Genomic DNA, 22,761 nt, shown 5'->3' with positions numbered 1-22,761 from the left:
TTTATTTTGTCCTGATATTCTTTGTGGTTTTAGTTCGCATGCTTGATTGAGTTTAATGAGTTTGTAAAAAATGTTTTCTTCAGAAGTATCAGTAGCAGTTGTTGTTGTTGTTGTTTACATAAAAAATCGTTACCTTGTGTTGAATTGTTTAACTTAACCTATAAACTTCTCATTCAATCTTCATCCCAGTCACTTGCATTTTTTATTAGATAAGCTTTCAATCACGTTGATAAATGCTAATTTGGAGGGGAATTATGATTTCTTTCAACAATGACCTATTTCATCATTATTGACTGACCTGTGAAATATGATAAGCTATTAATAGCATTATGCTTTTGTAATGCTATTCAACTACGTTATGAATTATGATTTTCTGGACACACAAATTCAAATTACCCCTTTTTTCCTTATGAAGTGTTAAACAAAAACAATGTACAGATCCTTTTATGCTTCTTTTCAAAATTCTGGGAAATAAAAGTCATTACACTTGGTAGCCGCCACTGCCAGTGAAGAAATCACACTCCCGTTAATTAATTTCTTTACAAACAACCTAGAAAATGATATCAATGCTTAATGTTAATGTCTGAGCTGAATAGATTATTTCTAGGAACCTCAAACACTGGAATAACGCATCACGAGTTGTACTAACAATCTTAAGGTCAAAGTTTAACATGAAAAAGTAGGTCATACTACTAATTACTAAATTTTAATTTTTGTAATCATATGAAAAAAATTCATTTTTGTTTACGTAAAAAAATTGCTATACATTTTGTATTTCAAGATGAAACTCTAATAGTATGATCCAAAAATAAATCCATAAAATTGCCGCAGAAAATACAATTTGTTACTGAATTTATTAATAACTAATAATAGTTGATTCGATCAAGGGCTGTAGTCAATATATTTAAATGGTTTAACGTTGACGATTTTTTCAAGGAACAAACTCAAATTATAAAATATTTTTTATTTTTATTTTACGTCGGGTTCTTTGTGTCTGCTATCGGTTGCAATGCAAGTTATTGCTTTGGTTCTCCAGTTAGTTCTAATTATAATAGATTACTTGATGTAATTTATAATGATCACAGTGGCTAAAGAAATAATTTATTTTGACTTATGTCAAAAATAATAATTAATTGTTAGCATCCGCTAAAGTAAAGGAAGAAAAAGTAAACGGGGCCTATGTTTTGTTACGTGTCTTCTACCAATAATTTAGGATCTGAAACACTGAATTCATCACCCCCCTTATGCAAAAAAATTGTTAGAACATAGAAAAACTCATATCAATTGCTTCTCTAAGTTTGATTCCTATTAAATATTGTTTTGAGTTTTGACAAAACACAGGAAACACAATGGATGCCACTCACTCCATGTTCTGTAACAATGATCTGGTTAACCCCCTAAGCTCAATGGGCATGCAAGTGTCCTGCATTCTTGTTGTGTCACACGTCTTCAACGTTGTGTTTAGGACAGTGGGCCAACCTGGACCAATTGCACAAATTCTGGTAATAATCAATAATCAATCACCTTAATTTTGTTAATGAATAATGATGTTTTTCTTTTTCTTTTTCTAAATTATTTGTATTGAATTGAAGTTTCATTATTAACTCTTGTTGCATTAATTGTTCAACAGGCTGGGTTAGTGCTAGGTCCAATGTCACATATAGAGTATATAAAGGCTACATTCTTTCCTGCCAGTTCAATAAATTACTATGAAGTTGTGAGCTACTTCTGTCGCATACATTTCATGTTTTTATTTGGGTTGGAGATGAATATTCACTACACCATGCGCAATCTACGTATAGTCAGCTTAGTAGCCTGTGGTGGTGCAATAATGGGTGGTGTGTTTGGTCTATCTGTCTCATTTTACTTGCATCAACAGCTAAACACCATTGACAATGCCCCCTTGTATTATTTTTGTATGATCATTATGCTAGTGGTGTCATACACAAGCTCGCCTATGGTGATTCGTTTGGCAGCAGAGTTAAGGTTTGCAGCATCAGATGTGGGGCGAATCGCAGTTTCTTCTGCATTGATAACAGAAATGGGGTGCTTGTTGTTGTTCAATGTGATGGTTAACTGGAGAAAACCAAATCACATTTCTGCTGGTTTCGGTTGCCTTGTAATTACTGCCTTGGTGGTTATCATAAACAGGTACTTAGCCGTTTGGTTAAACACAAGAAATACAAACCAGAAGTACCTCAAGGCTCCTGAGTTGATGCTCATTCTGCTCCTGCTCCTAACTTGCTCAATGATAATAGAAATTTGGGGTTACAACAGTATTATTAGTTGTTTCATCATTGGTTTGTTGTTTCCTAAGGAAGGTAAAACAGCTAGAACATTGCTGCATAAACTTGGTTATTCTATTTACAACTTTGTACTTCCAGTATATTTTGGGTACTTAGGCTTACAGTGTGATCTGATAAATGTCTTCAAGAGCCTGGAGAGGGCAATCAATATGGCCATATTGATATTGTTGAGCATTGGAAGCAAGCTTGGTGGTACTCTTATAGTTTGCCGCTACCTTAAAATTCCTACTAGTGAAGGAATTTTTCTTGGCTTCATATTGAACACTAGAGGTTATGCTGATCTTCTATTCATAGGTGCAGCAGCAAAGCAAGTAATTGTGAGTATATTTCTTGACTTGGTTGAATTAGACAGTATTTGGATAAACTTCTCTCCATAAGTACTTATAGAAGAAGAAAATAAGAAAGTAAATTGAATTAAGTTTATAGCATTAGCTAAAATCAACTTACGCACTTAACTTCTGTAGGAGCTATGTTTGATTAACTTGTCCAACAGTTAAGGTGCATAAGTTGATATTAGCTTATGGAGAAGCTTAATTCATTTTACCTTCTTTTTTTCCTTCGAGTATTTAAGGCAAAGTCAATCCAAACAGATCATTAATCAGAATAGGAATCTCAAATTGGTATACTAACTCAATGGCTCTTGTGTTGATTTACAGACTTTTGATTCAGAGGCGTACAATGTTTTGTTGGTATCAATAGTACTTAACACAATAATATCAGGAGTAATTGTGGCTTTTCTAGTAAGAGGGGAAGAAAAAATGTTTGCAAACAACCATACAGCAATTGAGCCACAGCAAATGGAGGACGAGCTTCGAATTCTGGCTTGTGTGTATGACCCTCGTCAGGTATCTGCCATACTTGCCACAGTACTAGCGATACATGGCTCTAGAGTATCACCATCTACCACTTACTTAATGCACCTAATAGAGCTTGTGAAGAAGATCAAGTCCAACCTGTTATACCATGAGAAAGAAAATGCTGACCTTAGCGACGACGAGGACTATGGAGGCAATGATGTGGTGGAAATTAACAATGCTTTGGATAACTTCACTGCAGAAACAAAGATTCTAGTCCAACAAAGAAGGGCAGTATCTCCTTTCCCATCTTTGTATGAAGATGTGTGCAATGAAGCAGAAGATCTCCAAGTGTCCATAATTCTACTCCCCTTCCACAAGCACCAACGCATTGATGGGAAATTAGAAAGTGGGAAAGAGGGTATAAGGATCACTAACCAGAAGGTGCTAAGACATGCCCCTTGTTCAGTTGGTATCATAGTAGAAAGAGGACTTGCAAGGGTACCAGGCTTCTCACAACTAGTAGCATCTGAAGCCATACAAAATGTTGCAACACTTTTCTTTGGTGGCCCTGACGACCGCGAGGCTATTGCGTGGAGCCTACGCATTTCAGGGAGTCCGCGTGTCAACTTGACAATCATTAGATTTCTGTTGAGTTCCTCATCACAGAATGAAATTATTGAGAGTGGAGAATCTGAGGACAAAGAGATCTTGATGTCATTGTCTGGGGAGGAGACGGTGAATGAGATTGACAACACCTTCATGGTTGATTTCTACAACAGGTACGTGACTTCTGGCCAAATAGGGTATGTGGAGAAGTTTGTGAAGGATGGTGCACAGACAGTGGAATCTCTGAAAGAGATAGGGGACATGTACTCTTTGTTTATAGTAGGAAAAGGTGGTAGAGGACAGAGTTCATTGACAATTGGGATGAGTGACTGGGAAGAGTGTCCAGAACTTGGAACAGTTGGTGATGTCTTGGCCTCTTCAGACTTTGATATTCATGGCTCAGTTTTGATCGTTCAACAACACAGAGATGCCAAGAAAGCCCTATTGCATGCTTAGTTATTGAAGTACAATAAAGTTAGACTTGTTCATATAACTTAGCTTTATGAACATAATGTGTACAAATGGAACAGTTTTTGCTTTTCAACAACAATGTGTTTAAAGAAAAAAATGCTCATCTTTTTTTGTTTAACTCTGTATATTTTTTTTCTTTTTTCTATTAATATTTTTTTATTATTATATTATTAATACAAAATATCTCCATGTTTTATCGATGATTAATCTTCATCTTTCGCTCTCAATCATTTTTTTCTATTTACAAAACTCAAATCAATACACATTAATTAAGAAAATAAGTTCGGTGTCACGGTAAAATTTTAAACAATACACATTAATTTATTTTCTATTTTCTAAACATTATTTTCTTTGTAGAGTATATCCTTTCAACTTGTCATCTCAAACTTGATTTTCTACATTAATTCCTTTATATAGTATATTCTTTTAATCATTAATCATTAGAAAAGTTGGTGAATGGTAAATATTTTTTATTAGTCATTTTCATGGGGAAAAAATAGCTTAAAAGAATGCAAAGTCATTCCTTACTACTTTACATCTTATTTAGTAATTAGTTATGAAATTTTCCAACTGTTCCATCACTGGTACCCTCATGCAATAAATTACTGACACTAAATATTTTTGGAAAACGAAAAAGGTAAAATATGAATTTTTTTATTCTAAAATTCTCAAAATTCAATTTTTAGTCTTTGTTAGGATGGGCATGGCGGGGCCCAAATAAAATTAAGGTGGTTAAAAGATTATATTAGATGGGAGTAAATATTTAATATTTATATGGTAGTGTTTATTTTATTTGTTTAAAATAATGTGATGGTGACACATGGGTAATTAATATTCATTGAATGATATCAATTAGGATTATATAAATGCATTTATGTATGAAAAATTCAAGCAATGAAAAAGAAATATAAAATTTAACTTATTCTCTTCAACTTTTTGATATAGTTTTAATGGTAGATTTTAGGAGCAGTGTAACATATAACTCTCATGAGAGAGTATAAAATTGCTTAGGGTTAGTGCATGACATCTAACTCTTAAAAATTAAAGTTATTGTAAATTGTAAATGAAAATCAAATGGCACAACGTGTTAAGAAAAAAATGGGCCAAAATTTGGCATAGAAAATCCTCGCCACATTTTTGCCCGACAAACAAACAATAGAAAAGCGAAAACAAATGTCATTTTCGAGGTTATTGAGAGTCCAGAATCCTGGTCTCTGTCTACTCTTCAATTATTCCCAACCTCTCACCTCTTCATCTTCTTCTTCCTTACCTTTGACCAGAGACAGAGCAGCACTCACATTCACAACGAAGGTTTCCTATTCATCAGACATGGTGAAGGCAATCAGAGTTCACGAACTCGGTGGCCCTCAAGTAAGTAAATCAATTCATTTCTCTTCTCTTTCACATACTCATCTTTGTTTTACTCATTATTTACAATTGTTGATCAGGTTCTGAAGTGGGAGGATGTGGAAATTGGAGATCCAAAAGAAGGCGAGGTCCGTGTGAGGAACAAAGCCATTGGGGTTAATTTCATTGATGTCTACTTTCGCAAAGGAGTTTACAAAGCCCCTTCTTTTCCCTTCACTCCAGGTTCCCCACTTACATTTCTCACTTTAACTGTAACTAAATTCATGTTGTATTATTGGCTAGACGACCCTTGCCATTGCACAATGCCAATTCCCACTCATTCCGTGTATCCATTTGCTTTCAAACCCTTTATTATGTCACTTTATGGATGCAAGGTAATGTTTTTTTGTAATTGAGATGGATTGATCTTCGCTATCGTGCGTGTCTACCGCTGCTGTTCCTTCTGGACCGACTAATATACTGTACATTTAAGAACAACTAAGGCATGAGGCATCAATACCGTGTTAAGACTTAAGAACCAATTGTCTCAAAGGCTTACACTGTTAAGTGTTAAGCTATGAAGCATGGATTCATGAATTATTTGTGTAATTGTCTCAAAATCTTTTTAAACCAACCTTCTATATTTTTTCAAGTGTATTAGTTGTGTAAATGTGACAGCTTAAGTGTTCAAGCCAACAAAAAGTAATTTTTGAACCAGACACTTAATAAGAAGTGTCAAAAAGGTGTCCAGGTGTGCCGGTGTCAGAAACGTCTCTGACACGGCGACACTTTGAACAAGAGAGATTTTCATGCTTCATAGGTGTTAAGTGAAGCCATGTGATATGAATCAATGACTCTATTACACCTCTTATCAATATATATCAAATGACTCTTCGAAAATTTCACCAAGCTGTTTGAATTCTCTTACTATAATTTAACACTGGTTTTTCATTGCTTCATACATTTTAAGCTCTAGAATTACTTCATCTACTATTGAATACATGCACTGATGATGACTTTCATAACTTTTCATTTAATGTTAATAAGTCTTCATTTTTTTAAACCATTGAATGTAATTGTGATAAATGTTCGAATTAATCTCAGCTATAAATTTTACATTGGAGTGTGTGTCACAGTGGAAAATTTGATTTTGTGTTTTCCAAATGGACAGTAAGTCGAATCCCAATGTAGAATGTGCTGAATTCTTTGCCCCTTTTAATATGGCTGGCAGGTATGGAAGCTGTTGGGGTTGTGACAGCTGTGGGTGCTGGACTCACTGGTAGGCAGGTTGGAGATCTTGTAGCTTATGCAGGTCAACCAATGGGTTCATATGCTGAAGAGCAGATACTTCCTGCAAATAAAGTAGTCCCTGTTCCTTCGTCAATTGACCCAGCTGTTGCAGCATCCATCATTCTCAAGGGCATGACAACTCAGTTTTTGCTTCGGCGCTGTTTCCAGGCAATGTACTATGATGTTACAATCATTTTAGCTGAAGCCATTTGCCTTTTTCTTTTACTTCTGTTAGCATACTAGACTAGACTGATTAGCATATGTAGCAGATGTTAATTAGAACTTAGAATATCGATTTTAGTTATTGAATAACTATTAATTAGCTTTGGGTTATTTAGTTCTCTGTTAGTTCATATATCTAGTCTTTGTTTTGATAAGCTTAGTTGGGCTTATCTGTGGCAATAAGTAATTACTCGTGAAGCATTTTTGTTCCATCTGAATGAGCATATTAAAACAGCTTTTGAGGCCCATGTATACAGTTAAGCAGTTATGGGCTTGGCTTTAAAAGCTAGAAATTGAAGCTATACAAACAATCCTTTGTGAAAGCTTAAAACAGCTATTGCAGTATTTGTTTTCATCCAAGCACTCATCAGTTTATTTTATCTAAAATCTCATGATTGCATTAACTACTTATTGAAGTGATGGTCCAAACTGCGTTTATCATATTTTAGATTGTCTACTCAAATGAATACTTATTTAAGCTTGTTTATCAAGGTAAAATTTTAATGTGGTCATGGTATAAGCATGTCAAGGACCAACTCTCCGAAAAATTTAAGCTGTATGGTATTGGCCCAATCATTGTTTATAACTCTAATATGCTGCCTCACATAAGAGCCCTTGGGCCTGAAATGTAGACGATGAACATACCACATTACCTTGTGTTGATTTAAAATGATGAATAGGGCAGGCAAGGATTGTTAACTCTGGTATTTTGTCAAGGATCAACTATCCTAAAAGCTTAATGGTGGCCCAAGAATGGTTTTATATCTCCAATGTTCAGTAGCTAGTGTTGTCTTCCTCCATCTGCTCTGCTTTCTTCCATTAGTGTTCTTTTTCTTCACTAGAACTTATAGCTTTCTCTGGCCTATTACTTCAGTATCATCTGTTTCTGTAGTGGACTATAGTATATTAACTGGTGAATTCATGCTTTATCCTGAAACCAATGCATTTTCTCATAATTTGTCCCTAGCTTGACAATTAACAGACTCATCACTCATGTACATATCATTTTACAGGTTGAACCCGGTCATACAATTCTTGTCCATGCAGCAGCTGGCGGAGTTGGATCCCTATTGTGTCAGTGGGCAAATGCTCTTGGTGCAACTGTTATAGGAACTGTATCCAATAAAGAGAAGGCAGCTCAAGCCAAGGAGGATGGCTGTCATCATGTTATAATCTACAAAGAAGAGGATTTTGTTGCCCGTGTCAATGAAATTACATCTGGCAATGGAGTTGAAGTAGTCTATGATTCTGTAGGAAAGGATACATTTGAGGTAGTACTTATTCTATGCTATTCTACACCCAAATAAAATTTCAAAATTAGATAATTGGTAATTGAGTGGAAAAATAAAATTATTAGGCTTAAATAGTATTTTAGTCCTTAAAATATACAACCTTGGTTTTAGTCCCTACAAAAGCTTCTTATTGATTTTAATCCCTAAAAAAAATAGCATTTTTTGCCTTTGGTCCTCGTTTGTTTTTAAATTTTTAATCCCTATATTATTTGGTCCATGTTGAATTAGTTCTTATAATATGCTTGTTATATTGACTTTAGTCCCTAAAATATGACATCAATTTTATTTTGCAAGGATTAATTCATCATGGATAATGGACCAAATAGTATATTTATGGGAACTAGAATCAAATAACGAGAACCAAAAGCAAACACTCTTATTTGTAGGGACTAAAACAGAAAATGGTATACACAACGGAGAATAAAAAGCTTTTTGAGCCAAAATTAATATTCTGTCATGAATGGTTGTATGATCCATTGGAAGTTGGTTACTTTTTTATTCTTTACTTGTTTCTTCTGTGATGACAATTGGGCATCTAGAAATATGATCAGGTTTATAAGTTATAATTCAATTTATCCTATATTGATCATTAATTAAAACTAAACATCGACGAACATCAACTAGATCCTAGATATAATGATTATTGTTCCTCATCAACCTATGAACTCATAGATCCTAATGAAGAACTCTACATAAAACTTCTTTCTAATTTAGAAATTCATATGTTGCATTTATCATTTGGTTGCTCAATGACTTTGCAAGTCGTGTGATAATGTGAAAGGAGATAATTGCATTTGTCAAGACTGATTATGATACTTCCTATTAATGGGTAAACTCAGAGGTCAAGACTTGATAGGCTGTGGATTTTTTATTCTATAGATTGGAGACCCAAAGTTTAAGTGTTACTCAGATTAATACAGTGTAAAAGCAAACTTAGCAACTTCATTGATGATTATCAAACTAATTTCTGCCTAATAAAAGCTTTTTGTCAGGATTTTTAGTTTCAATTTAGAAAATCAAACTTTGGGTTACTATATTTCAGGGTTTTTATTTTCATCAAACCAAAATTTAAGAGTGCTATGAGAAAAGTTCTTAATAAGGTCTGTGGTGTGCTGTGATTTGTCCAGGGATCTTTGGCATGCTTGAAGCTTAGGGGCTACATGGTAAGTTTTGGGCAGTCATCTGGTTCACCTGATCCGGTTCCATTATCTTCCCTGGCTGCAAAATCCCTTTTCTTGACTAGGCCTAGTCTAATGCAATATGTTGTCACTCGGGATGAGCTGTTGGAGGCTGCTGGAGAGGTGTTTGCTAACGTTGCTTCTGGTGTGTTGAAGGTCCGTGTTAATCATACTTACCCATTGTCTGAGGCTGCAAAAGCACACGAAGACCTGGAGAATCGAAAGACATCAGGATCTGTTGTGTTGATACCCTAAGACTCTCAGTTGTGTATGTGTTATACACCAAGTCCTTGTTTGCTTCCTCTTGAAAAGAACTCTTTATTATGAATGATATTGCTAATGTATGTTGTTTACCATGAATCATTGTACTTAAATAATGATTTCTCTGTTGACTTTGGTTAAAGAGTACTTTTCTCATCTTAGTATCTTGACATATTTCCTACATAACTATTTGTTTTGTTGTCTTTTTCATATCCTGCATGTTACTGTTATCATTTATCAAATATGAACACAATAAGGTAGCTGCAGCACGTGTTTGTAAATTGTAAATTGTGAATAGTATCTCATACCTAGTGAAATGGCCGTGTGAACTGTAAGATGGTCGACGAAGTTTAGTTTCTAACTGGAAGTGAAATGGAGAGAGAAAGAGAGTTGGAGGTGTAATATAGAAGCAGGGCTCTCCTTGTTCTTGAAGTTCATTGGTGTTGACCCCCCCCATCAATCCAATCTGCATTCGTACTATTTTCTCCACTTTTATAATCCAACTGCCATTTGAGAGCCAAAAAAATCAAAATTATTTAATAGATCGTGAGGTAACAAAGCTAAATGTAGGCATGCAACAGTCTAGAGTAAAATTACCATGGGTCTCAATCTCAAACCGTTATATCAAAAGGTGTGTTTTTACTTTTCGTTAATGTGATCTCATTCAATTAACGAGACATAGGGGGAACTGCCTAGTACAACATAAGTTGCCACAATATGAACAGCCAACACTAACTACTTAGTATATGTTTCACAAACACTTTGCAAACCTGAGAATGACGTTTCTCAATGGATTAGGAGGGTGTCTTTTGTGTTTGGCCATTCGATTTGTATGGGACGCATAATGAACAGCAACTCATAGTCTTAATAGCTATAACGTAAACTACCTTAGTAATCAAGTCATAAATAACATATTTATGTAAAAAAAAAAGAAAGGTGTAACCATGAAAAAGTAATGCTAACTTGCTGCATTTACATGATATAATTTTGTATTTGTTTTCTGATTAAAAAAATCAATGTGTTATTATTAGTGCTATTAAAATTGGCTATATAAGCCACAATATACTCGTGAAATGATTTTCTCATTTTGAATAAATACCATTTTTTAGTTTTATATTTTTTTTCTTTCTTTTCACTCCTTTGAACCATGGATTCTAACAAATAGTGCACACTTTTCTTCTTGAGAAAATTCAAAATTGTCCTAATGAAAATAAGGTTGATTTTTTGTCTATGACTTGAGAAAATTTAAAATCATTTTTTATTATAAAATTTAATCTGACTTAAGTTAAGTATTCACTCTAATAACTTTAGTATTGAAATAAATTTGTGTAATTTTTATTTATTTATATGACATTATAGGACTCATAAATTTAAGATAAGTAATTCCTTTAAGCAATTATGCATAATAAATACTCTTAAGCGCCCACTTTTCATAAAAAAAAATAGTATTATTTATTAATAAATTCCACTATGACCATTTAATATCAGTGCTAAATATGTTTTTATCAATGTAAGTTAGTATTTTTATTTTCCAAGGGTTTAACTCAACCGATTAAGTAAGGATATATGAGTTATTATAAATTCTTTAATAATATTTTCTTGATTCATAGGAATTAAAATTAAAAAAACACAAAACTTAAAATTAACAATAAATCTTACTGAAATCGAAATTGAAAAAACTTCAATTTTCGAGAACTAAAATTAAAAAAAAAATGAATTTATAAGGATTGAAAAAAAACATTAACTTCTGGAAACCAAAAAATATTTAAGTCTATTGTCGGTGTTACTTTTTTTATTTTTATTGAAAATTTACTTATAAATTTAAAAAATGTAATAGTATTTAATGTTATATCATTTTATTATCCTTTTCCCTTTTCTATATGATGGCGTTCCAAAGCAGTAGTACACTAGTACAGTGAACTCTTCTGTTCATTTTCTTTGCAACCACCACGAAAGCTTCGTTATCATCGGCAACTACAAGCATGGTGAAAGCTATCAGAGTTTACCACTTGGCGACCCTGAGGTTTCTTTTTTTATTTCACTCACTCACTCACTCACTCACTCACATAGTCCTTTGCTCTTTGAACACTGAATTGTGGAATTGATGAGTGACAGGTTCTGAAGTGGGAGGATGTGGAAATCGGAGAGCCGTGTGAGGAACAAAGCTGTTGGGGTTAATTTCATTGATGTCTACTTTCGCACTGGGGTTTATAAAGTCCCCTCCTTACCTTACACTCCAGGTACCATATTCTCTTACTGTTACCAAAACATTAATTAATATTTGGCTTAAATACTTTTTTCTTTTCTCCAATTTAAATTTTTTTTATTTTCTTAAAGTGTTTTAGATATTTAATCGTTGTAAAATATGTTTCTTTTATTTTTTATCTTTAAAGGGCTTTAGATAATACATTTTTTAGGACTTAAAAGTGTTTATTTTACTTTTCAAAGTATTGTTTAAAATTATTTAAGAACGAAAAAAAAAACACATTTTGCAGCCATAGAAAAATGAAGTTTTTCCTTCTCTTTTCTTTTTACTTTTTGTAGATATTTTTATTGATCAGTAAGTAATAGTAATGACACTAATTTTGATTTTTTTTATATAAATCTGAATTTACTTTAGAATTCTTGATTTTTTATTCAATCAAATTAATTCTTATAAATAATAAATAGAATCGATGCAATTTAAATTGATATAAAGTAGTCTATGATTCTGTGGGAAAGGATACCTTCGAGGTAGTACCTGTTATATTATTCCTATATAGAATTTCAAAATCAAATGATTGAGTATTCCATCAGTAGTTCATTTTTCTCATTCATGAAGTTCTCCTTCGCTTATGATAATTAAGTGTCCAGAAATGTAAATAGATTTGTGGATCAGTTGATCCTACATTGATAATTACTTAAAACTATAACATCAACAAAAACCAACCAGATCTTAGATGATAAACTCAACATTTATTATTGAATTCCCACACCCTATTAAAGAAGTCAAATTAAATACTTTTCTCATTTAGAAATGAATTCATAGTGTTTCATCCTTTAGTATTGGTTTTCTCAATTGGCTTTGCTAGAAATGTGATGATGTCAAAGTGAGTATTTGTATATATCAATATTATTAGTTACAAACACACGTAATGTTGATGGGCAAACCCAGAGGGCAAGAGTTGATAAGTAATAGATTCTAATCAGTAGACTAGAGCCCTGAAGTTCCAAGGTTACTAAAGTTCTATGGTTATTGTCTGATTAATGTAATATCTAGGACCATACTCATTAGCTTACTTCATTGATTATGACCTCACTGATATCGGCGAGGTTAAAGCATTTTTTTTTCATTTGTTGAGATTTGTGATTTCAGTTTTTCCTAATTTTATCATTTCAAAATTTCATGAGTATTTGTCAGAAAAATCCTTAACGATGTATATGCTGTAATTTGTACTGGGATCTTTGGCTTGCTTGAAGCCTCGAGGTTACATGGTAAGTTTTGGGCAGTCATCAGGTACACCTGATTCAGTTCCATTATCATCCCTGGCTACAAAGTCCTTGTTCACTTTAAAGCATTATAATGTCACTCGGGATGAGCTATTGGAGGCTGCTTGAGAGGTGTTTGCCAAGGTTGCTTCTGGAGTCTTAAAGGTGTGGGCTAATCGGACTTACCCATTGTCTGAGGCAGCAAAAGCACATGAAGACTTGGAGAATCAGAAGACCATGGGATCTGTTGTGTTGCTACCCTAAGGATATCAATTGTACATAGGTCTTAAACACCAAGTCCATGTTTGATTCCTCTTGAGAGGAACTATGGTTTGTGATACTATAACTATTGTATGCGGTATGCCGCTGAAAATCACAGGTCTTTGTTCTTAAAAAAATTGGTTTTTTTAACATCGTGCTCATGATATTCAACCATATGACTTTGTGTTGGTTAAATACTCTTCTCATAGTCTTATTTCCTATTTTTGTAGTTTTGTTGTCTTTTTCTTATATTTTTATATCCTCCCTTCGCCCTTGAAATCCAGGGTTTCGTGCTTTTACTTCTTTCCCTCTATCTATGTATCCCAAAATTATAGACATTTAGAAAGAAGGTTTTATTTATACAGTCGAACTTAGACTCTGGTTTCAATAACATTACAGTTAAATGCTAGGTTCTGTTTTATTTATACAGTCAACTTAGACTCTGTTTCAATAACATAACAGTTAAATGCCGTGGTTCTATGGATAGCTGAGAAATCGAGCATGATGCGTAGTATAAAGTTGCATTGTAGAGATCATTGTGCATGGCTGGTGCAGGAACTGGAAAAATATTGTATGGCTTTGGACTGTCAAGTATCCATCGCCCTAGTCAAATTCACCTTAGCTACTCTTCAAGTATAATTTGCCACGTCAACAAAACTGTGTCATTTTAAGTTTTAACTTTTTTTAATGATTTTTTTTAAAATAAAAAACTGTCTTTTTACCTTCCTAATTTTAATTTCATTCATTTTTGTTTTGTTGATCAAAAAGGGCTAAGCCCCAAAACACAGAACACTAACCAACTCTAGAACGAAAATTACAAGCAGCATCAGCTGCTAAAACTGAAGAAATATATGAAGGAACCACATCAAAAGTCTTCATGTTGGAACTCATAGCCAACCCATGCTTTGCAAGCAAATCAGCAGCCTCATTAGCAATTTATCCCTGAAAATATGTCTCCAACTCATACTTCCTTGGTATATACGTGGTTAATTTCATTCATTAACATTACCCCATGTATGATTACTTATTCTTGGTATATAAGTGATTAATGCATATCTCTCCTATTTTTTTTTATATCATTTTACTTGTAGTCCCCTGATTAGGCTAATCTCAAAATTTGCTGCAAAATTTCTTCCATTTCCTTCACAAAAGTCATTTCCCCTATTATACAAAAAAATGTCTGATCTTTCTTCAATAGGAGAGAAAATAATAGTTGAATTAACATTTTTTAAATGGTGTGCATATAATTATCATCTTTTTCATCATTTTCTTATCATTTAAGTAATCATATTAAAAATAATATTAGAGATATTTTAAGAATTATTGAAAACATGTTTTAATATAAATAGAGTTTAAAATTATTCTTAAATATTTTAATCCAACTACATATTCAAAGCTCGAAACTTCTAGTTAAGCTGAAATAATCCAATGTTAGTTTATCTATACACTAGTGGTGAATATTTTATCTTTTTGTATAAGAAGATTGAAGTTTATGTTATTCATAGTTAAAACTGAACAAAAGTATAGTTAAACAAATTTTTTCTTTTTATCATAAAAAAAATTGAAAAAAATTAATTAGTTCTTGAAAATAAAATACATTTCCCCTTTTAAAAATAAAGATAATCATATTTTTTATATGTTTTAGTAATTTATAATAGTACCGTTTATTTTTCTCAAATGATAGTTTATGTATATCATTAAATAGATTTTTCTATTTTAATTTGTTGTACCAATTTTTTTACATGTCTCTCTATCACTTTTTCTTTTAAATTACTAATTATAATATTAAAAAATTAAAATCCGCACAACGTGTGGGTATATAACTAGTTATTTATTCAATGATGAGAAATGCTTCTTCTTGGTCAACAATGTTGTGTAATGCTATAACGTTGAAGGTCTCGGAGCATTATTACATGACAAGCCACCAATCCAAGGATGGCATCCAAAGTGGCGCATCCAGTTCTATCATCCTAGAACAAGTTATACAAATTATTTAAGTCCACCATGCAATACCTTTTAGATTTAGGGACTTAAACAAGTTGGTTTAGGTTAGGTATCACAAAACTTATTATCTAATTTAATTAAATTTGAATGCATTAGTTTCTTAATATTTTTTTAAGAAAAATTAAATTCAATCAAAATTAATATGTTTGTAAATGATTTACATTGAATCTGATCCAAACATAAAAAAATATTCAACTCAAAACTGTTTAAATTTATTTAGATTAATTCAAATTTATGAGTCACTTACCCGCAAACACCCCATGTAGACTGGTGTGATTAATGTTGCCTCATTGCTTTTGGCCTTCAGCTTTCACAAATTTTGGAATGGAATAAACACACTATGTTATTCTTAAAAGTGTAGAGTAGTGTCAAGTAAGTCCCCGAATAAATAAAATTCTAAAATAGTCTCTAAAGGTATAAAAAAAAAAAAAATCAATCTGGTTGGTTCGTTTGTCTCAATTAACTTTTACTTTGGTTACAAGCACAAGACAGTAAAATACCGTATTTCAGTTCATAACTTTAAGAAATCATGGTGGATGTCCTCCTCGCATCCTAATGGCACAAAAGTAGCCAAAATTCAGCCACAATTCAAATCAAACCAAAGAGACATATCAATGATAATTGCCATTAGATTATCAGATAAAATGAACATAAAGAATTTATTCGCATTTTCAATCAATCAGCCGAATTATTTAAACAATTTAATTAGAATATATTTGTAATATGGTGTAATTTAATTAATAATTTTTTGTAAGCTTAATGCTTGTGCATTATGACATTATAACTAATAAAATCAGCCTTATGATTTGATGATGACGGTATAAGACTAATTTTATATACTATCGGTAAATAATTTTTTTTTCTTTTTTGTTGGGCAAATTTTATTTTTTTATTAGTATTTTGGTTGTGTTAATTTTACTTTCTTTCTTACATTTGATTAAAAATTATCAATTTTGATAAATCTTATGTTTAAATCATGAGAAAAAAATATTAATAATAAGTGAAATTCACCAAATTCCAACTAATCATAGAGATAAAGTTGAAAAGAGTGTAGCTGGAAGTGGGAGGCTAGGCACTTGTCTTGTATTATACCATCCTATGATCAAATGAGTGTATATTTAGATTTCAGTTGAAAATATTATACAGAAATTAAAAAATAAATTTAGTTTTGCAAAGTGAAAAGCGAAAATTGATTGAGACCAAGTTTAGGCTTGGCGCAAAACTTGCATTGCTTTGTGTAAGGCTAACTCTGCCTAACTCACGTGCTTCCGTTCATTCTTAGGTCTGTTGTGGCCGCATCCGTGATTTCAATTGCAGTTATATATATTAGATCTACTTGCCATTCTGAATTTCACACTATTCCATTATAAAAATGCTCAAGATCCCGGAGCACCAGGTGGCCGGGCACAAGGCCAAGGACGGAATCCTGGGCCCACTCGTCGACGATTTTGGAAAATTCTACAAGCCCCTCCAGACCAACAAAGACGACGACACCCGCGGCTCCACCGAACTCTCCTTTTACACCTCTCTCGCCGCCGCCGCCCACGACTACTCCATCCGCTCCTTCTTCCCCGCCTTTCACGGCACCCGCCTCCTGGACGCCTCCGACGGCTCCGGTCCCCACCCTCACCTGGTCCTGGAGGACCTCCTCTGCGGCTACTCCAAACCCTCCGTCATGGACGTAAAGATCGGCTCCAGAACCTGGCACCTGGGAGACTCCGAGGACTACATCTGCAAGTGCCTGAAGAAGGACAGAGAGTCCTCTAGCTTGCCCTTGGGTTTCAGAATCTCGGGAGTCAAGGACTCTATCTCCTCCTGGGAACCTACCAGGAAATCTCTCCAGTGTCTATCCGCCCATGGTGTTGCACTTGTTCTCAACAAGTTCGTTTCCTCTAATAATATCAACCATGATGATCATCATCCCGATTGCGCTTTCGCAACGGAGGTCTACGGCGCCGTTTTGGAGCGCTTGCAGAAGCTCAAGGACTGGTTCGAGGTTCAGACGGTGTATCACTTCTATTCTTGTTCTGTTCTTGTGGTGTACGAGAAGGATCTAGGGAAAGGGAAAGCTACCAACCCTCTGGTCAAACTCGTTGACTTTGCACACGTGGTGGACGGAAACGGTGTCATTGATCACAACTTCTTGGGTGGCCTTTGTTCCTTCATCAAGTTCCTCAAGGATATCCTAGCAGTAGCATGTCTTCACAAGTGACTGATTTTCATCGAGTTAATCTTATTCCTATCAGAAAATAATTATGCTTGAATTAGTGTCGCAGACTAACTGTTTGAAGTACTGTCAGAAACAAAATAATAATATGGACTGAGAGGCAATCTTGTTCTGCTAAACTCCCTTTCAAGTTGCTGTCAGATACTAGCCGTCCCTTTTCCTTTTTCATATTCTGTCAAAGTGAGTCATTTAATAATAATAACAATGTCCTTCAACTCCATTTGTTTCAGCCAACCTTTATGCTCCTACTACTTTTATGAATTCTTTTGCTCTATGTTACCATAGGCATCAATCTAACTTGGTTTTTATGGTGTTTCTGCTGATGGTCGAATTTTTCTACCTGCCGAGACTTTCTGATCTGCTCTTTAAATTTAGTGTGTAAATTTTTGTACTACATAAACTGCTTGTTGTCTCCTTTTTATTTTCAATCATAGAGGTGTGATTGGGACATCTCGTGTTCTAGTATATTAATTAAGCGAGTATGATATAGTACTTGTAACATTCTATTCTATTCTATCCTATTGCACGCAAAAATTATTGATGAAATGCCAGTTTTGGTCCTCCACAGTTTGTAGTTAGAGATTAATCTCTCCAATCAGTGAGAGGCTTATTAAATTAGCGTGCTACTTGTGCTGGAGGTTTCTAGGGGGGACATGGGGGGAATGGATCCTGGGATTTATGCAGAATTTGGGTCATCAATGTCATGATGGGGTGTTATTAGCTCTTGAAATTGCTAGGGCTGCAGACATTCTTAAATTTTGGTTAGAATGTGATTCTAAAGTTGTGGTCTACCTCGTGACTAGTGGTGTTAAAGCCTATTTGAATACACTCTAAAATGACTTTTAGGAGCTTCTCTATTGGCATAAGTTATTTTCTGTTTAGAAGCAGTGTTTGGATGGACAAGATTTTCAGCTTTTGTAAAAGCCACATAAGCTAGAATTTTGAGTTTATCCCAATTTCAACTTTTTGGAAAGTTATCTCATTTTTTATTGGACAAAAATACATTCATGGAATTTTGAAAATTACACTCATGGTCCACACTTTCTTTTTGCAACCACCCATCCCAATCTTTCTACCTCGTGTTCCTCTCTCTTCATTTTTCATTGTCTTTGTTTCTTGTCTTCGATCAAGGTTTGTTCTCCGTCCTTGATCATGGTTTGTTCCTCTCTTTTGTTCATAATCTCATTTTTTGTTTTGTTTTTAGGTTTGAATATGTCTTTAGTTCCTCAAATACGAAGTCTATTTTTTTAGTCCCTCAATGTCGAGAAATATATTTTTAGTCCTTTCGTCAAAATGTTGTTAACCAAACCTATGATATTCGATAATTTAATCTTAAAATATGATTTTTGGTGACTAAAAACGTACAAAATATATAAAAAGAAAACCTAGTTGACTTTCTCTCTCCATTGTGGTATAATTATTTCATTTGTTAAAAATCAAAAGGCCCAAACCTATTTGGGAGTCGGTTGCTCAATCCTCTCCTCCTCTCCTCTCCAATTTATCTCCTTCTTCTCCCTACTCTTCCCATCCTCTTTTCACTGCCACTCATCCAAAACCCTTACATTGCAAAGAGATTGGATGAAAGGAAAAATCAACCGATGAGATCTCATCCACCACTTCTCTCCCTCCACCCCCTCAACCCCTCCAATGCCATTGTGCTTTATGGTGTCCTCTTCATCTAGTTTCGTAACAACCTCCACATTTTTGCCCTTATTGCTTGAATCTACCCCCAAAACATGCAAAACTCTAAAACCCAACCCAAGGTCACTCACTAGTAGAGTTGGCAAAATGGATGAACTAACCCAATCGATTGGGTCAAGCATGAAAAATGGTCTAGGTCAACTCATATTCTATATGGGTCTTATTTTTTGAAATCCAGTTAGGCTCGGTTGCCCATCAGACCGGTCTATTTTGGCCCATTTTACTTTTTTTAGTGTAACTACAATTATATCATTTTTGTCAGCTTTTAAACTAACAAAGCTTATGAAAATGATAGGATTGTAGTGTTTTTAAAAAATTTAAGAATTTGATTGAGCTTTGTAATAATTGAGGGACTTAATTAAAATTATCAATTAAAATTTTTAATAATTGAGAGATTCAATCAGAATTTTAATCATGATTAAGAGACTAATTATATAATTAAGTTATTTTTTATTTAATTTTAGTCCATATAAATTCTCGATTTTTCAATTTTGATCTTTCTAAGTTTTTTTCTTCATTTTAGTCTTATTAAAAAGTATTATAACAATTAGATCTCTTGAAAAATCAGTAAAAATTTTGGTCTTGAAATGGTACCTTCCGGCCATGAGTTACATGCAAACGTGGATACTCGTTCAAAACATCATATACATGTTGTCCCACAATTTGCCAACTTTGTACATTAAATGAAACAAATTAAGAGGAAATAAATAATTACAATCATGTTAAAATATGAAATCGAGAGCAAGCTCTTGCGCCTTATTGGTGACGGATTGGTTACCTATTCGAATTCAGAAACAACTTTTTAATGTATGCAAAGGAAAGGTGGCGTATAATAATCCTCCCACGTACCTTTGCAAAGCAATGAGGTGCAGCAACCATTTCATCTTCCATCGGCATGATCTCTATTACTCTATAGTCTGCACAACATGTCGTGCTTAATTTCTCGCTGGAGATGACGCGGACACAAATATTTTGATACGATTAATGCCTAAAATATAAAATACAGGAACACTACGTATACACACAAGCAAAGATATTTTAATTAAATGAAATATGAGTAATATATAATAAAATATTTAAATTGATGGTATATTTATTTTTTAAAATTAACCTTTTATGTTTTTCAAATATATTAATTGTGTAAAAGTGACAATTACATGAGCCTAACGAATGTGAAAACATAAGTTTATGGAGATGCAAATGTGCCCCATTACATGGGCTTAACGAATTTCGCAGTATATAAAAACTGTAAATTGGTAATTACATGTGAATCAAACCAAGATTCAACATAGGAAAGCACTTGCCTGAATGGTTGATCTCTTCTTTGTATAGTTGTGTGCTGGAAATTAGGGGAGTTTTTAGGGGTAAAGCAACACATGCATGTTGCTAGTCATGTGTATGATAGAACAACTTTTAAATTCCGAGGAGTGGAGACGGACATAAGCTTCAATATAGAAAATAATTTTGTGGAGTTCTTTTTTATTGTTTTTGAAAGTTAAGATATAAGCATAATATGGAAAACTAGAAGAGTTGATTTTGTTCAGGTCCCAAAGCTTCAATTAAAAATGGCTTTAGAAATGGCCTTGACCTTGCCCAGTACTAGCTAGTGCTCTAAACTTGATAGTCTTATCATACCATTGGAAAGCTTCCCATAAGCAACGAGATATAATAATATCCTCAAATTAGTTTGTCAGCATAATATTATAGATTGAACCTTTTTCGGTGTTGAGAAGGGTCAGTTTAATCCGGCTTTGCCTTGAGAGGAAGCGTATGATATTCGTGCGTTGGTGGGTCTTCGAGTTGTGTGCTCTTGTCACCGAGCTCGGTGCCTGGCTTGGATATCACATAGATTTTGTTGCTCGGTGTGTGGTCTTTGAGAAATTTCTCTTGTGCTAGATGTGTACTTGTTCTCATCAAAACTTGAACTAGATACTTTTAGAATATGACCGTTCTCATAATCTCCAAATAAAAGATTAAAGTACAGGTGATATTGAGATAATGCGTGTACTTTAAAATGTATTGTTCATCCTGATACTACAAGAAATTTCCTGGATGTGTAAGATAATGTCGAAATAATATCCTTTTTTTATTTGAATTTTGATTCAACAAAAAGCCAAGGCAGCGTACAGCTTCAAAGATATCAACGAGACATGCATATTTATTTATCGCCATTCAGAATCATGTGATGATATTATAATGAAGGAATGTTGGATTAAATTAATATACCTATTGATTTTCAATCAAATTGGAATGCCAAAGAGATGATAGTCCAAGCCAAAGAGGATATTGTGTTCTTTTGTATAGAAAAATTAATAGGAAAGGTGATAATTATTTCAATAAGGATCGAATGATAATAACTTCCCTGGATTTCTTTGTTACGAAATTACTGTGCTCTTTGATCGATATGATAATCCATACAATAGCGGCTCCACCGAGGACTACATCAACAAGTACTCCAGCATCCCCTTGGGTTTCTCTCTCCTCCTGGGAACCTACCAGAAATCGCTCCAAGATCAAACGATGTCATTTATCATAACTTCTTGGGTGGCCTTTCTTCCTTGATCAAGTTACTCAAGGATATCCTACCATAAATTCATTTGGAGTACGTAAACTGTTGGATCTGTAATGTTTGTTTTCTTCTTTATGGATATTTCTATCTTAATATATTACCCGCAAAATTGACACTGTGTATTCTCCAACATATATATATCGTTTGAATTCGATTTGTGATTTCATTTCGTCCTTATGATGAATAACAAACGAATAATCCAAACTATCTTCTAAGTTGTGATGGCAATTTTTTTCGTTTCCATCGTTGTTTCGTTTCATCATGTACTACTATAAATAATGGTTTTGACATCATTAACATCAATTTTTGATAAAAATCAATGTTAACAAAAATGCAATAACATACTCATAAATACCATGAGTTTGTTAACATCAATTTTTTAGAAAATTGATGTTAAGATGAATTCATTAACATAGATTTTTTAAAAATCAATGTTAACATGAGTTCTTTAACATCAGTTTTTAAAAAGTCGATGTTAGCAGACTCGTGTTAACATCGATTTTCTGAAGAAGAAAAAATAATGTTATTAGAAGAACATAGGGAAAACTCAACAACGATGTTGAGTTACTTCATTAACATCGATTTTATTTAAAAGTCGATGTTATGAGATCTTTTATGATAATTTTTTTGCACTGAAAACCCTCAAGCTTCCTCACTTTGTCTTTCTGACTCTCACTTGAAATCTCTCGCTTTCGCACTCGTGGCACTAAAACTCCCTCACCACTGGCACTACAACGTTTCCTAGTGCCTCTCCGTCTCCA

General features: G+C 33.7%; 3 protein-coding genes and 1 long non-coding RNA gene across 4 annotated transcripts; all 4 read left to right on the top strand.

The window, feature by feature from the left end:
- Positions 1 to 1,349: 1,349 nt before the first annotated feature.
- LOC114379057 (cation/H(+) antiporter 1-like) lies at positions 1,350 to 4,165 on the top strand. Its single transcript, XM_028337609.1, has 3 exons — positions 1,350 to 1,502; positions 1,631 to 2,627; positions 2,976 to 4,165. Exons 1-3 carry the CDS (start codon positions 1,350 to 1,352, stop codon positions 4,163 to 4,165), a joined length of 2,340 nt encoding a protein of 779 aa, XP_028193410.1.
- Positions 4,166 to 5,317: 1,152 nt separating this feature from the next.
- On the top strand, positions 5,318 to 9,942 carry LOC114379855 (quinone oxidoreductase 1-like). Its single transcript, XM_028338637.1, has 5 exons — positions 5,318 to 5,551; positions 5,629 to 5,770; positions 6,759 to 6,985; positions 8,053 to 8,310; positions 9,459 to 9,942. The coding sequence occupies exons 1-5, from the start codon at positions 5,354 to 5,356 to the stop codon at positions 9,762 to 9,764; spliced, it is 1,131 nt and encodes a 376-aa protein (XP_028194438.1). The 5' UTR covers positions 5,318 to 5,353; the 3' UTR covers positions 9,765 to 9,942.
- A 1,700-nt stretch (positions 9,943 to 11,642) lies between these two features.
- LOC114379856 lies at positions 11,643 to 13,720 on the top strand. The gene is made up of 3 exons (XR_003659618.1): positions 11,643 to 11,793; positions 11,886 to 12,010; positions 13,230 to 13,720. It is a non-coding gene; the product is annotated as an uncharacterized LOC114379856 (long non-coding RNA).
- Positions 13,721 to 16,723: 3,003 nt separating this feature from the next.
- LOC114378283 (inositol polyphosphate multikinase beta) lies at positions 16,724 to 17,964 on the top strand. The gene has a single exon (XM_028336854.1). It carries the CDS (start codon positions 16,876 to 16,878, stop codon positions 17,713 to 17,715), a length of 840 nt encoding a protein of 279 aa, XP_028192655.1. The 5' UTR covers positions 16,724 to 16,875; the 3' UTR covers positions 17,716 to 17,964.
- The last annotated feature ends 4,797 nt before the right edge of the window (positions 17,965 to 22,761 follow it).

Source organism: Glycine soja, chromosome 12 (genome assembly GCF_004193775.1).
Source record: "Glycine soja cultivar W05 chromosome 12, ASM419377v2, whole genome shotgun sequence".
In the NCBI taxonomy this organism is placed as follows: domain Eukaryota; kingdom Viridiplantae; phylum Streptophyta; class Magnoliopsida; order Fabales; family Fabaceae; genus Glycine; species Glycine soja.
Note: the sequence above shows the minus strand (reverse complement) of the source record. Positions and strands in the feature narration are given on the sequence as shown.